General features: G+C 39.6%; 1 protein-coding gene across 7 annotated transcripts in view; it reads right to left on the reverse strand.

Moving 5' to 3' along the window:
- KLHL2 (kelch like family member 2) overlaps positions 1 to 16,896 on the reverse strand; it is a 64,866-nt gene that overhangs the window by 39,870 nt on the left and 8,100 nt on the right. For 4 of the 7 annotated variants that reach the window (XM_086891116.1, XM_086891112.1, XM_086891113.1 and 1 more), the window contains 3 exons: positions 10,798 to 10,923; positions 6,757 to 6,863; positions 2,088 to 2,209 (listed from right to left, as the gene is read on the reverse strand). In XM_086891116.1, coding sequence (XP_086747242.1) covers positions 2,088 to 2,209; positions 6,757 to 6,863; positions 10,798 to 10,923 — 355 coding nt within the window. Of the gene's footprint in view, positions 1 to 2,087; positions 2,210 to 6,756; positions 6,864 to 10,797; positions 10,924 to 13,082; positions 13,282 to 13,709; positions 13,769 to 13,848; positions 14,037 to 16,896 lie in introns of those variants that run through there. The other 3 variants (XM_086891111.1, XM_086891117.1, XM_086891118.1) reach the window with 3 other exon arrangements.

Consider the following 16,896-nt stretch of genomic DNA (forward strand, 5'->3'; position numbering starts at 1 on the left):
TTCACAGTATCTTCTAGGTCATATAGACGAGAAATTGAGAGCTAGAATTCATCTCAATAGCACGCAACATGCTTATGAGAGAACACATTTTTGACTAAGGCCTGGCAATCTGCACTAGGTTTCTAGGTTTCCAGAAAGTCACAGTAACAATTTTCCCATCTTGGCTTTCAAGCTTAAGGAAAAGAATTTGCATCATCATATTTATTTTTATCCATAGTATTTATTTCTGCTGTAAGGCAAATAAACTCTACATATCTAGTAATAATCAATACAGTCATATTACAAATATATTCACCATCAACATTTAAGTGCAACTATATTGGAAGAAAATCAAAACCCAGCTTAGAAGCCTGACTTTCTTAGTACTCAAACCACAAACTTGTAATATCATTCACCAAGACATATTATTTATACTAACATCCCCAGCATCATCAGATATCTATCTTCAGACACATAACCTGGAGTCATGAAAATTAAATCCCTATCAGACTCATGAGCATTAAACCAGTGGATTTATGGCCTTCAACCACTCCTGTATGAGGAAGAAATGTAATGCTTTTCCTCCCCATTAACATGGAAGAGTCAGCATTGCCAAGGATGGATGATAATGCCTCCTCCTAGGCAGCACCTACAGCCAAAATACAATAGGACTGCCTGTGAAGTCCACTCCAATGTTATGGATAGAATGTACAAGATTAGGGCCATTAACCTGTCAGCAAAACAGAATATTCTACTTTAAGGATGAAAAGCCAGAATGATCAAGCAGCAAGAGGTCTGTTAGGGAATCCCTGACAACTCTTGATTCGCTCAAGGTCTTCCACAGAGATACAGAGATTTGGGCAACCACCAGATTGGTAAAATACAACAGAATTTCCATCAATTTTTTCATTATGTGCATTCATCATCAGACCAGAACAATTCCTTAAAAAGAATGATTCTTAAGAAACAAGTCGTTAAGAAAGACAAGAAATTAGTCTTGCAGAATTAAATGACTTATGATATGACATCAGATATGGAAGTCTTAGTAGCAGGATATTTTGTTTCAAGATGGCAGCATTTCTCGTTTCATGAAGTACTCAATCAAGCATGGCTAAAATAAGCAGTGACCCCTACAGATTCAGCAGCCAATAAAATGCTATTAATTTCAGCCTAATGTCCAGTAAAAGCAATTAATTTCAGAATACATAATAGCAACAGAAGTTTTCAATGCCAAATACAGCAACATGGTTTTGCACCCTGCTAAAGCACCAAAATAACTGCTAATAACCAGTTATTTGGCACTGGGCAAGAGTAGAAAGATGAGCATAGAAGTAAAAAGAAAACCACTATCATTAAATCTATCACCCCTTAGGCAACTAGTTTTAAACTTACCAAGCCTCTACAACAAATCTCAAAAGATATTGGAAGGAAACTCTGTCCATCTTAAGTCCATCTGCATTTAGAAAATACTAAATATAGGAGGCTATGTTTTCTAAGCTTGTGTTTGCTTTATTCTAATTGAAGCTTCATTTTAAGGTACAGTCAATTGGAAAAACTTCTTACGTCTGCGTGGGATGGACAAAACCTTCATGATAAATATTGGTTGATTTAATTAAAAAAAAAAAAGAAAAAAGCAGTAGCTAAAAATTTCTGCACAGTTGGTCACTGGCAAGTTACAGAGATTGAGCAGGAAAAAGTACTTTATTGTGCAGGCTAACAGGCAAAAAAATAAACAGGACAGCTTAATTGGACAACATGATTTCACATTTAGGAATAAATCTATGTAGCTTATGTAAGTTTCACTTAAATATTAGAGAAGAGGTGGTACAGAGATGGCTGACAGCATTAATTTTAGGCATATATTTTATTGCATTATATAAGGTTTGGTTGCAAAACTCATTAAAATCAACTAGCCTTCCATTTACTTGAATTGTCTTTGAATTTGACCCAGAATTTAAACAGCATGACTACTTGCTTTGTAAGCACAAAGTCTGAAAAAATTCCAGTTTACAGATGAGATTTCCCATGTTGGAGTTGAACTACAATGACAAAATAAATGACTCTGCACATTGCATCTCATTTGTTGCAAAAAATATTCTCACTCTTACCTGCACATTTTCTTCTGTAACTTGGATTTCAGCAGTGTAAATATAATCAATAAGCATCCTTAGAGTCCAACCATCAACTTCCTTTATTCGAACTTTTTTTGCTCGGCTTTCACTCATCTCACCTACAAACACAGTTTATTAGTCAAGCAAGTAAGACAGAAATACAGCACAAATGTAGAAGTTTAATAGCAGCAGAAATTTTTTGTGCATGAACAAGCTGTGATAGTACAAAAACTTCAATACTAATAATTTAATTTCTTTCTTTCCTTCCTTCCTCCAGTAAGAAAGGAAGATTTTGTTGTTACCATCATGCAAATGCTACCTGGGTTAATACTTTTAGTGAGGTGACCTATTTTTTCCAGTGTACAGTATCAGGAAAATACTGTTATCAAACTTAAATAAGACACTTCAAATGCATACAAAAACATTTTTCTGGGAAAGCAAGATAGTAAAATACTCTAGCTTTATTAACTTTTTAATTGAAGGAGCATACCAAACATGGTCTGGAGTAAATTTATTTTAAAAAGAAAAGTTATATCTCCACAGAAGAATTAACATACATATTTCTTTGCTTGCCTGCTTATTATTCCCTTAGCGATTTCACCTCTTTTACAGATCCAATTTAACAGCTCAAGCTAAGACAAAATGGTAAGCAAGGGAAAACTTGTTGGATCTCATTCTGTGGAGGCTGACATGTTGGCCATATGCCACAACCAATCTTCATAGAAAGGCCTGCAAAATAATTTCCACCTTCAAGGCATGATGTTTCTCAAAGTGCAATATTTTCTTTATAGCTGAAATAATTATCCAAATATATATTTTGAAGTAATGACTATAACCTTCTTCATGACTTCCAGATCAGGTCATCTCAGACCTTTAAATCCCCTTGCACTGACTTTCACTGAGAAACAAGACATGAACTACAAAAGTTGTGGTGGAAGATACACAAAATTTGATTTTGGAAGAGTATATCCTAATTTCTGAATACACTAATTTCTTATTCTTCTATGTCAGATATAATTTCTTTCCCTTAGGCATAGGTATCTAGAGATAAGAGTATTGGTGATATAATAAATTTAATGTATACAACAAGAAAAGCAGATAGGATGGAGAAGTGAACAAGACCCATTGCTGATATTTTCTTATGAAGTCACACACATTATCATTGTTTGTTACCCTCTGGTCTCTATGGCTAGTGTCAAACCATGCATTTTACCCAGTGCTTTCAGCAAAGGGATCACCACTGAGAAATCTGTTGCCATTATCCATGGTATCTTTTTTTTTTGAGCCGAAGGGTAAAGAATGGCATTGCAAATCAACACTTTCAAAGGCAGGAAGTTCAAAGCACCATTTACCCACATAAAAACCAGCAAAATCCAGTCCCCACAGAACTTTCTCCTTTCACCTGTACTTCTGAAACATCCCCCTTCACCTTGGAAGGATGACTGCAGCATGTTCCCTGCAGGGCCCTCTATTCCCTATTCTAGAAGTTTCTACTTCTAGTTTGACACAGATTAAACCTATTGATCTTCAGAGCATGTAAGCTGCAAGTTATTTATTATGCAAGCTGCTGTGGAGGTGGTCCTCTGGGAAAATTGTGTGTGTGGGAGAGCAGATTTTGATATTCTGCAAGCACATTAGATTTGTTTTCAGATTTTGTGTCAAGGCTTTTAGAGTCATGGATAGGCACCTTCTCTGTTTAAAAACCAAGCCCAGAATATAAAAATAAAAAAACTCTTAACAAGGAAAAAACAAAACAAAACACCCCACACCCAAACAACAACAACAAAAAACCCACCCAACAAAAATAACCCCGAAATACTTGCTTCCAGCTTTCATGTGAACCAGACATGCAATCTTACTACAATTCTAGATCAACCCATATCTGTTTGATAGATCATACAGAGGAAACCAGAGATGCACTCAGCAGGCAGTCTCAGTCTAGAATTCAACCTGCTGAAGAACTATTTATGACTGGGAAGCAGCACCACCATTCTCCACAGAGTCCTTAATGACAGGAAAGCATATTGTGAACAGAAAGAAAGCACTGAGCAGATCCAACCTCTCAAGCAGCAGCACACCAGTTGAGTTGAAGATACTGAAGGGGATGCCTAAAAAGCTCACATGGTTCCTCACAAAGTAACGCAAAGAAGGCTTTCTTCCTCTTGTTTTTTTTTTACCCAAGAATTTTACAAATGGAGAATGGAAGTGAAGAGAGCAGGTAAATCCCTAAGGATAACTGCCATTGTAGAAAAGAAAATTAAATTCAGGTCACCCTTGTCTGAAGTCAAGTCCTACAGCCACTGAAGAGTCCCTTCGCTGATGTTTTATAATCAATTCCTCTAAACATTTAAGTAGATTTGGCTCATATTTCTAAATAATTCCACTGTATAAGAAGAAAGAAATATTTCTATTAACATTAATTAAATAGCAGGGATTTTTTTCCCCCATCTCCTCGTTGGATAATCGTTACTAACTTACTATATTTTGTAACTTAAAAAGACAGTAACTTTTTCTTTCCTGATAATTATTAGGGCTATCATTACATGTACAAATGGGAAAAAAAAAAGGGAAAAAAAAAAAAAAAGGCAGAGAGTTTGAACCCAGTTAATACCATATCCCAGCCTGCACTGCAGTAATATTTAATGACTCAGAGAATGATGGAATCAACCTGCAAACACATCTCTAAATATAAGCTTCTAATTCCTATTCAAGAAGCAACCCTAAAGCATAAGAGTGCAATTTTTTTACTGTCTTTTCAGGCCATGTTTTATTCTGGATGGAAGGAGGTACTTCTCTGTTCGGTTGTGGTTGGTTAATTTGCTTATATGAATTTGCAGATTACTGGATGAGAATAAAAATCCACGTAAGTGTGGATTTCAGGCTTCATGGAGAGAACAATCACATTGAAATTCAGTATTTTTTGTGTGGGGAATGGCTGAAATGCACCAGTTGGGCCTAGCTAGCCACAATCTATAAGCCTACGATAAAATTTGCTGATAACTCTTAAAACCACAGCTGAATTTTATTTAAGCTCCCACCTATTTGGCTCACCAGCTACATAAACCTCACAACAGATATATTAGTTAAACTCCTCACACTCATTACTCGAGTGTTCCCACCTCCTGCACCACTGGGGCTAAAGAACACCTACATTTAAAAACATAAAACAAGTAAAAAAATTTAAAAGGGACTGAAGCAAGGGAAGAGAAGATTTCAGTAATTCTATATGGAGAGCAGCTACAGACTGGCACTCAGCTGCACTGGCACTCTGAATGGGTAATAAACTTCTTCACAGAAAGGGCAGTCAGGGCAAGCAGAAATGTCTTAATCACAGAAAACATAAAAAGCGATACTCTGAGTAAAGAGTATTTTTCAATGTGATAGTCAACAACAGTTAATCTTTAATACAGAACTAACATAAGAGGCTTGCACTTCTCTGCTACTAAGGTGATAAAAAGGAACTGCAGAAGCAGCTTTTTTATTTTAATTTTATAGACAGCAGTAAAAATTAAGAAAGAATTTATCAGTCACCCAGAATGTTTGTCTCAACCACAAATGGAAATTTAAAGAACTGCTTGAGGAAGAGATACTTAATTTTACAAGCAACTTTAAAGCATTGCTGTAGAAGTTACTCCACTTCTGGCCTTGAATATGTCAAAATATTTCCCTATAAAATCAAGAATGATCAGCTGCTTCCCCAGAACACAACAGTATTTCAAATTTCATCCATCTTGTTGCATACAATTAAAATTATTAAAACACCAATCTGTTTGCATATGGGCAAGCCAAGAGGCACATTTCTACCTCCATCTGAGTTGGTGGTCAGCAGTAATGGATTACAGAGAAGTCTTTTAATTCCAGACAGATGACATTAACTACAAAGCTGGCACAAGATTTTAGGAAGAACAGACAAAACCTCATAAGTCAATTTTAACATGCATTTAGTAGCATTCTTACTTTGACACTGAATTTCACATTATTTCAATGTGATTTATAACCATGATGAAATTAAACCCATAGCACAGGAATTTCAGCTGAAAGCTCAGATGAACTTGAGCCTATCCTAGCCTTGCAAGTCCTCAGCATTCCTGCTCTAGCAGTAAAGCAATAACTTGGCCAGCATGGAGTGAGAAGTAGAATCAAGCCTGTACAGAAAAGTAGTGGCAATGATGCAGAGTACATATGTCATGGAGAATTACCCTAAAAATACTGAAACACACACTCCAGCTATAGGCTGCCAAAGCCACAGAAAGCTTTCATATCTACTAACAGACTAAAGCGCTCATGGGCTGAAGAATGTAGCAGCAGTACTTGTTAAAGGACATAATTTGCTCCCAAATTCACATGAAAGTAATTTTAACCTTCTTTTGGACAAGTGAGATAACTAGAGGATTAAAGGGTATAACAACTTAACTATTTCTCGCTTACTTAACATCTAATTTGTTTTTTAATTAAGGAGATCTTTTAAAGCATTCATCATGCTAACAAATGCTAAGTTGACAGCATGTCTTTAGACTGAAAAAAAAAAAAATCATTAAGAATCCCAAGTGTTCCTATTGGCTTATCTAAAAATCAAATTAGATCCTTAAAAGCAAAAGTAATGAAATTTTATTCTTTACACAGTTAGACTAGATTACAACATAGTAAGTATTGAAACATTTGGTACCTGTAAACATGGCATGGAAGTAGGGGCTGCAGGCGGCTAACACAACTCTATGCGCTGCAATTTCCATGTCTTCAGCTACTATCGTCACATCACACAGCAAGTTTTGACTATTTAGAAATATCAGAGAAGGCAATTTCACATAAGTGAACTACAACAGAAAAGTATATATGATATCACACACAATTTCTTTTCCCAGGCCAACAAAAGAGGCAGGCAGACAATGTTGATGAAGCATTGTTTTTAAATGTGTTACACAACCACATGGCTGTTACTCAATCAGATTACGGATGGTGCTTGGGTACACAAAACGATCTAAAAATCAAACAACTGAATTGTGATTCATTGCACAGAAGTTTTCTGCATTGAATAACCATAATTTGTATCAGACCAATTTATAAACATTCTTTCTGGAAGTCTGGCCCCCTTTGAACAACTATGATAGAAAAAACAGAATTTAATAGACACAAGCACTAAAAAATTACGCAAGAAACAAGGCTTTACAGACAACAAAGAATACAAACTTCAACTGAGATGCCTGTGTCACATTACACTGGAAACTCATGCCTACTTAATCGTTCAAATCCACTACTCAATCTTCTCTGTATTTGCTGTTTTCCAAGCATTTTTCACATTCAGCCTATGCACACAATAGCAATTATTTTTTCCAGTCTGAGCTGGTTAACCTCATATCTTGACTGACTTTGTATCTTCATTACATCCATTTGCATTCTTGTCCTTTGTGACTGTAACATATTTCCTTCCTGTTCAGTTGCAATAAAGTAACATCTCATTTATAACCATTCCCAACACAGGTGTTTCTAATGCAGTTTACAGCTATTGGCTATACCTCTTCCACTTCAACTGTTATTACACTTAAACCTGTGTATTCTTTATAATACAATTTTCTAGACTGAAAGAGGAGAGGAGGAAAAAAAAAAAAAAAAGACACACCACAACACCAAAAGGCTGCAGTTACACAATATCTAAATAGCCATAGTTCCAGTTGTTTTTTATTTCATGTTCATGCTAACACTGTCCCTGTGGAGGTAGTATAGAATCCACAAAACTCCGAGCCACAGCAACAGAGGGAAGAGGGAAAAGTATGACTTAACAGAACATATTCCTTAGGGATGCAGCTAGAGCTGTACACCAATCCAGTGATTTCTATTCTCAGTGCTTTCAAAAAGATAAATTTTTACCACTCCTGAATACACATCAAAGATTTTTAGATAGTTTGCAACTACCATACTAAGTTGTAGCAAAGACAGGTGAACAGTTGCATTTTGCTTGGTGGACAGAAGTGGAGCTCTCAGCCAAACTGCTCAGATATTCATCTCAGTCCAAAAGAAAACTCTGTGATCTCTCAGTTCTGCAATCATCCAATTTTTATGAGCCCAGACTCAGGTAAGATGGCTTTGCATAGATCACACACCAAAATTTTTGGTGGCCACAACTAACCTTTGGAGCCATATTGCAATCCTGGCATAAGATTATCCTTCTGCTTTCAGCTCTTAATATCTACAGCAACTATATAAATCTCCTAAATTTAGCTTGCAATATGGTTATTATCAAATAATATGTAGAGTGTAAAGTAATGATCATACCAGATGAAACACGCAATTCAGAGGATCTTGAAACAACCATTACATTTATTATAAAAAAAAATAAAACAGAAAGCTACCCATAAAAGGACATCAGGTACCCAACTTTATCAAACACCTGCACTTATCCTGACAACAGGAACAGAAAGTTTTATACTTAGTTGCACAGAAATACTAAAGATAACAGTGGAGCCAGAAGCAACAGAATTACATCAATGCATGACTAGGGTTAACTAATTACATTTCACATACATAGACATAGTAACACCTCTAGTCTGGAACTGCATAAGGTGAATGAATATACTCCTCATTACTACAAAGGTAAAGAAACTACTGAAGAAGCAAGCTTAAAAACTTAATACTCTGCTGCAAGCATCTTGTGGCTTCCACAGCAACTCAGCACCCTTATTTCATGAGGTGCATCATTTTACAAAAATAAGTCTTGTTTGTAAGAATGAGAATTTTCATAAATATAGGTAACATCAAATTCCTTTGTGATAAAAGCAAATTATAATAAAGTGAAAAGACAGGCATCAGAGTGTAATTTTGTCATATGTCAATTACCTATCCTAATGAGCTTTCTACTCAGTGTTGAGGTGATGGTGAGCAATGAAATGACAAAAAATACAAAGGACAAAATTGCTAAAATTTGTCAAAATTTGAAGGAACATAAAAACTCATTAACAAGCTACTAGAGCCAGACAACCTGGCAGCAGTCAAAAATTTAACATAAACACACAGACTTAAGCATTCAAAATCAAATGTATTTAGATGCTTAAGCAAATTATTTTTTCACTAGCTATTCACTTCCTGGAGAGTATACCTCTGGCAAATACCTGTTGGTGCTACACTAATGAAAAGCACTGAGATCATTACATTTTTAAAGTTGTCTCTAAATCAAAAATATCATTTACTGGATTAATATTAGATCTTTGTTTAGAGCAATGAAACATTTTTAATATTTTCTATTTATTATCTCAAACAAACTAATGCAACTAGAAATGCTTATAATTTTATTTAATTACAACTTACTACCCTAAAAGCTGTTCTCAGCTTAAATGAGAACTAGTTAAGGTTATATGGCACAGCTCCTGTTCAAACTTTAGGTATTTATACATGCAAGGCAAAATTGCTCAAATTGCTTCTACAGCAATTTGAATTTAGGTAACCATGGAAACTAAAGTATATTCTGAAAATAATCCATGGGCTTCAAAAATGCACTCTGCTGGAAGACGGTGAATCTTTTACTTGCAACACATCAAAACGCAGGTAAGGCTTCTGACTTCTGAAACTATTGTTAAGATAAATCTGGGAAACTTTCTCCATGTGGACTCTTGCTCATCTTGGAAGTCATTGCTGCTGGCTCTAGCCAGGCTCTATCATGTTCCTTGAGACACTGAATCTGGTTATTGGGACACTTGAAAACGCCAAGGGCATAACTTAGGTGAAGCAACAAGTGTCAGTCTATCCAGCACACAGTTTTAAAGATTAACCTATATGGAACAGCAAAGGTCAAAGGCAGAGGCATACTTTAAAAGGGTATCAGTTGCTGTGTTAATTTTCAGTGAAGCCTCTCCAATTTTTAATTTTATATGGGAAATAACAAAGAAGTACAGGATTTTTGCAGCTTCCAGTACTGTCTCTGCTAGGGAAGTATTTTTATTTATTTAATTTCTCCATTGTTGCTGTAAGTTTTAGCGCTAAATTACTATCAGTGATAGCTGTGAGTCCTGATTTCCAGAACTCAGTTGTGAGCTCTAATTACCAGCTGTCACAGTTTTCAACATCACTTCACCTACTCATATGTAAAATATAAATCAATATGGATGCTAAGAACACCATCAGCACCAGCCTCTCAGTTTCACTGAAATTGATGGCATTATCCTTCAAAGTCTTACAAAACTTTATTGAGAAAAACTACTTTCAACATTTGATTTGGGAGTTCATCAATTTCTCCCAGGGGGCAAGCAAATGATAACTACAAAAGAGTGCAGTCAGTTGGTTTATACTGTGACCTATGTCTCCAGCCTAGAAAATTGTAACATTTTTCTGGTTCACAGACTACCACAGAAATCAACAACAGGCACACAAAGAGCCTAAGGCTCAACCAGAGTCACTTTTCATTTATCCAGGATCAACTATGTACAAGAGAGAATCAGTAGCTGTAACTCCTTAAGTACCACCTGTAAGTATTTTTCAAGTCTCCTAAAACTAGTTTTGACTAACTTATGAGGTGGAAAAACATACTGCCTACATTACAGCTATCATCACAGGGCTATCATTCAGCTATCACTTCATTGCATATTTAATCCTTCTCCTCAGCTATACTTCTGAAATTGCATGCTCTTAATAAACAAACTATTATTATTAACTTAACAAATGCAAATGAAAGACAAAATGAGTGATGGACTCCAGGCAGGTGTATACAGTGAAGTAATACCTTCTTAATTCATTCATAACTTTAAAAGCTTTCTTCATGTGCCATGGATTTACTGTAATAGGACAGTGAATTTCGGTGTTATCATCTTTCAGATCCAAGGGCTTCTGATGGCAAAGTTTGGTACATCTGGAAAGAAAAGAAAAAAAACGTTAATACTTCTGTCTAATCTCCAGTGCTGTCACTTCTTATTTCGTTCACCTTCATCTTGGGGAAAAGAAGATTTGCACTTGAAACTTCGTCTTTACTCCAAGCAAGTTTGGTTTCCCTATTACCAAAGGTGTAGAGGAATAGGTAGAATTCCCATGGAAGTAGTAAGTTGGTGACTAATAGTTAATGACATTATGACTAGTGACATTGGCTAACAATAATCTCCAGTAAAGAAATTAAGATGCTTTCTAGTTTTGTGAATATTATTTTATTTAGTGGAGAACTATTCTAGGATATTTCCAATAAACTCCAGGGCAAGGGCAGAATTAGAGTTTTGGGAACTTTTCACCTAGTGCCCATACACATCAATGGCAGAATGCAGCAACCTTCACCCCAGTTTCTTAATGCCTTCATTGCCTGTCAGGTAAGAGCTCCTCTCTGCACTTCTACCAGGACCTCAGTTACTGTTTCACACAGCTCCTAGTTCTCCTCTGACAGGAAGACCACACAATGAATGACTACTGTAATTATCCAGTCTTTCCCTAGCTGCAGTGTAAGACATGAGTGACAGAAAAATGTGTAGTTTTGTAGATTCACTCAATTTTTTGAAAACCATAATGTACATAAGTGACCAGCCTTTTAATTTTTCTTACTCTCAAAACCCCATTCCAAATAGCAAAAGAACTAGGCAGTGTGAAAAATCATTGCCTCTAGCTACAATTAATTCTTTCTGTAAGACATACCCAAGTTCTACAGACACTAACTTGTGCAGAAAAATTATTATATACACTCCTCAGTCACTGGGACTGTCCAAACAGCAAGCGAACTTTTCATGCCAAACCAAATCAATGAGTTTCCTGTTTACAGTCGCAATGTTGTTCTTACAAAGCAAACTGTGTTGCTGTAGCACTTAGAAAATGCTTAGCATCAGTGATACTTTATTCTACAGTACTGTAACTGTATTCCTGAACCTCTAAGCTGGAAATAAGCAAAGGCACTGAAGTTATTTGGTGGGGCCACAAACCCTGGCACATCAACAACCTGATTTTAAATGAAAATTCAGCCTTACTAGCATCAGGTAAGCACAGTCAAACTCAACATATTCAGTGACTCACATAATTGCAACCTCTCTTCTACTATACCTGAAACTTTTTAATTGGGCATGTCTAATTAAGCTTAAAAGAAAAATCCAACAATAATTTAAGATTTTAACCTAGAACTCTAATTTCTGTGCACTACAATAGTGCAAAGCCAAGTAGCTGGCTTTATTTTTCATTATCCCAAAACTAGCTACAAAATTTTGGAGCAAAGCAATACAAAATTGCCTCAAGCAACAAAGGAATGAAAAAAGCCTGTAAAACCAATCTAGTAACATCCATGTGCAGAACTCTACTACCAACTTACTATAGTGTACCAAGATACTAATATGAATTAAAAGTTTCATGTTCAATTAAAAAAATTATACAATTCATTACTGAGAAAGGACAAATAACAGACAGGAATTCTGTATCAATTAAAAAAAAACAAAAAAAAACCCCAAACATGTTACAGGCTATTCAGCTTATGTATATAAGCTATTTCATAGAGGTAAAAAAAAAAAAAAAAAAAAAAAGACACTCTATCTAGCAAACTCCTTTAGCCTGAAGGCTACTTTTCTACATTATGTGACATACATGGTGATCAGAATTCCAAGAAATTATAGACAGAAATCAATGAGTACAGAAAACATTCAAAACACCAAAGACCTATAAGGAAGAGAGACAGCTTTTAATCATACAACTGACCTATCAAGTCCAAGATAGAACACTTCCATTGCAACTTTCTACATCCCAAAACAATGCATTAGATAATGATGTCTATTCATCTGCATACGTATACAGGCATGTACACATGATACGTACACATCAAATACAGCTATGCAAGGAAAAAAAAGAGATCAAGTTGTCCATAAAGAACTGCCAAGCAACCTGGATTGAATGGAGGAGTTCACATGAAGCATAAATTAATTTGCTTTAGTTTCATAAGTTTGTCACAAAGGGTGACTTTGTTTTAAGGTAACAAACCCTACAAAACCATCAGTCACATGCCTTCTGTTTTGGGAAGTGGCAGTCTGCCTGAAGTACTGGAGTCTCTCTTACCATTTCACCAACTGGGCCAGAGCTGTCTGCAACTGGTTTCCCTCGGTTTGCTCCCAAGAACCTCACCCACAGCCTGAAGCCTACCTACCGAAGGCGCAGGATGAAGTTGCACTGAACCGGAGCCTGTGAAAGGACTGAGGAGGCCAGCCGAGATGCAGCTGGAGATGGCTGCCTGGAGTGCATTGCCTGGGCACTGCCACTAAAAGAGATGCTTAACTAAATAACCAGAAACCCGGGAGTGAGATAAGCACGACTGCTGAGTCAAACAAGGAGTAATTTGGGACCACATATGGAGGAAGCAGAAGGAGTGAGGGGGAGGAGGGAGAAAAAGCCCGCCTGTCCCCACAAGCTGGAAGGCACACGGGAAGGCGGCGGGGCGGGGGTGCCGGCAGCGCTGCCCGCCCGCGGGAGCCCCGCGCCCGCTACCCCCGCCTCACGGTGCCCGCGGCCGGCACCCGCAGCGGCTCAAGCGGGCATCTCCGAGCGCCGGGCCACCAGGTCACCGACACGACCCTGCCGCCGGCGCTGCCCCGCGGCCGGTTCCGAGCGTCCCCCGTCCGCAGGCACCGCTTCCCGCGGTGCCGAGGGGCCCGGCACGGCCGGCCGGGCTGCGGAGCGCCGCCGCACCTCCGCTCGCTGCTGCGCGCTCGGGCCCGCCCCGCCGCCCCAGCCCACGGACCGCACGGCGCTCCGCTCCGCACCGCCGTCCCGGCGGGCTCCGGCCGCCCGGCTGCCTCCCCGCCCGCCCCGCCGCCGCCGCACTCACACGGGCGGCAGCAGCATCTCCATCGCGGCTCCGCTCGGGCTTCCTCCGTGCAACGCGGGCGCGGCGAGCTGCGGCCAGCACCATGCCAGCTGCGCTGCCCCGCCGCTGGTGCGGGGTGCGGGGAGCGGCTGCGCCCGCCCGGCCGAGCCCCCGCCGCCGCCGGGAGCCGCCGGCGCTGCCGCTTCCGGGTGCCCGCCCGCGGGAGGGCGCGGCGGGGACGGCCCGCTCTGCGCAGGCGCGGCGGGGCCCGGCACGGCCCGTGCGGTGCCTGCTGCGGTGGCGGCCGGAGCTCCGGGAGCCGCGGTGCGCGCGGGGAGCCTCGCCAGAGCCTTCCGCCCTGGAGCTGGGACAGCCTCGGCCCAGGGACGTCAGGAAGAGGAGGCTGAGACGCCGCTGCCCTTGCAGAGAGAAGCGTGGCCTCCGAGTGGGATGAGCTAGGGTCTAGCGCCCAAGTGCGCGTATCCCGCTTCCCAGGAAAGTGGTGGCTCAGGGCCGGGCCGGAGAGACCCTGCGCTGCCCTGCGCAGCGACACGTCCCGCCGAGCGCCCGGGCCAGGCTGTCCTCAGCACCAGCGAGGATGGCTTGGGGCGCTCTGTCCACACAGGTGCTCTGTCCCATGGGAAAAAAAACAAACGAACAACAAAAAAAAAAGCTGTCCCAGGTCTCCTCAGTGAGAAAATCCACCAGCAGGTGCACGCCGTGAGGGTCATGGGCATCTTCTTGGCAGGCTAGCCAAGGAGCTGGCCCGACACCAGCGCATGTCGGTGGTTTCTGCTCGAGCAGGGTCTAAGGGAAGAGCAAAAGTGCGTCGGGACGGAGGAGTTGAACAGGCTCTATTCGCTGTGACCTGCTGGATCTCATCGGCTTTTTTTTATCAAGTCCGGCAGGAACACAGGTGCTCAAAACAGCTGGCCTCCTATGTAAACATTGCTGACGTTGATCATGAAGTACTTGAATTGTGTTTTAATGTTTCCTGAAGTAGCCTCTATGATGCAAAATGGCAAAAAGAAAAACAAATAGGGATCTATTTCAAACATGTCTTTGTAAACAACACTAATTCAAGCAATGATCAAGAATGCTACATTTAGCAACTTCTGACTTGGGGCACTAGAGAAGAATTTACTGTATTTAAACCTCTAAATTACTTCAAAATCTTTGAAGATCGTGTAGCGGAAAATGGGTTTAGCAGGCTGAACACAATTCAGATATTTAAAATCTGATTGTGTCTGTAAAATTAAAATGCTTCTTCACTGAAGTAAAATATTTTAAATTGGAATAGTATCTCTATACTAATAAATCTACTAATAACCGACCAACGCTATTTTTCTAAGAGTGAGAAGAGTTTGAGGGCAGTATGTTTCAAGCAAGACGCAAAACAAAATGGCAGGTGTGTTTTGGGTGAAGACTATTACAGATGGATACTGAAAGCCTTCACTAGTGTTTATAATAAAATCACTGGGTATTAAAACTAAATGTATTTTAATCTGTTACTTTCATTTTTGCTAATCTCCAATAATACTTCTCAGTTGAAAAGTGCCATTTTAGTTTTCTCAGTTTACCAATCCTCTTTCACAGTGATGTTTGATTTGGGAACACTTCAAAATTTTTTCAATGGGTTACCACTGGAGGTTTTTCTAAATTAAATAATCACAATTGGCAGTGCCAATTGTTTTTATGAAGTCTGTGCTTTGCAACTACTGAATTTGTCTCTTCTCGAGAGACAACTAGATTTGCCTCTGGGTTGTATTGGAGAAGACAAGGTACTTGCTAAAGATTTAAATACACAACAAAGCCTGCTTGCAGGGAAGTCTGCTCCAAAGGACCCAGCCAGAAATAATGATCTCTGAAATGGAGGTTTAAAATTCAGCTGGCTCCACATAGCAAAGCATGACTGAGGTGTGATTTCATAAGCAAATGTGGCCTGGGTAGATCGAAGAGTGGATGATGATTGTCACATCACACTTCCAGGTTTCTATAATTTAAATTAAACTCCTGGATATCACTTTGTAAGACAAGGATCCCAAATTCTACTGATCTGTAAGACCTAAGTGAATTCTACTGTGTTTTGTTTAAGGGTCGACACGAGACCATTGTAAAGTTGTGAGCTGCTCTGGAAGATGAGGGGCTTTGTACACTCTTCACATATAGATCCTGCAAGTAGGTAGGCAGCTGCAGATTCTGCTCCATGCTAACATGGCAGAACTGTATAGCAAGGTTGTTGTGGTTTAATCCCAGCCAGTAGCCAAGCCCCAGGCAGCCACTTCCTCACTCCCCCAACAGTAGGGGACAAAATTAAAAGGCTAAAAGGTAGAGAACTTTTGGGTTGAGATTAAGACAGTTTAACAGAGAAAATAGAAGCTGACACACAAGCAAAACAAATCAAGTAATTAATTCACTAATTCCCAGGCCATCCAGGAAAGCAGGGCCTCAGCTCATCTTCCAGGAGGGCAGGGCCCCATCACATGTAAGGGTTATTTGGGCAGACAAACACCCACCACTCCAAATATCCTCCCCTTCCTCCTTCCCCCCTGTTTATACACTGAGCATGATGTCATATGGTGTGGGAATGTCCCTTTGGTCAGTTGGGGTCACCTGTCCTGGCTGTGTCTCCTCCCAGCCTCCCATGCACACCCACCTTCCTCACCAGCATGGCTGTACAAAAAGCAGGAAAGGCCTTGGCTCTGTGCAAGCCCTGCTCAGCAAGAACAAGAACATCCCCACACTATCAGCCCTGTGTTCAGCACAAATCCAAAACAAAGCCCCATGCCAGCTACTGTGTAAAAAATTAACTCTACCTCAGCCAAAACCAGCACAAATATTTATTCTTAAAGTGAACATTAAGCATTTCCAACCTGTGACTTCTCTCATTTTCTTGCAGTGTTGTTTTGGCTTCAGAGCCAAATATTCAATGTTATTTCAGTTAACTTCTGTGATGCAGAGCATCAGAAAGAAACTTACAGGGCAAGGTTCCATTATTTTTTTTCCCCTGAAAATTATATATTTGTAGTTAAGTAATTTCAAGAGGAATCAAAGCAAAAACTTCATCTG

The sequence above is a fragment of the Cyanistes caeruleus genome, chromosome 5 (assembly GCF_971803275.1).
Source record: "Cyanistes caeruleus chromosome 5, bCyaCae1.hap1.1, whole genome shotgun sequence".
NCBI lineage: Eukaryota > Metazoa > Chordata > Aves > Passeriformes > Paridae > Cyanistes > Cyanistes caeruleus.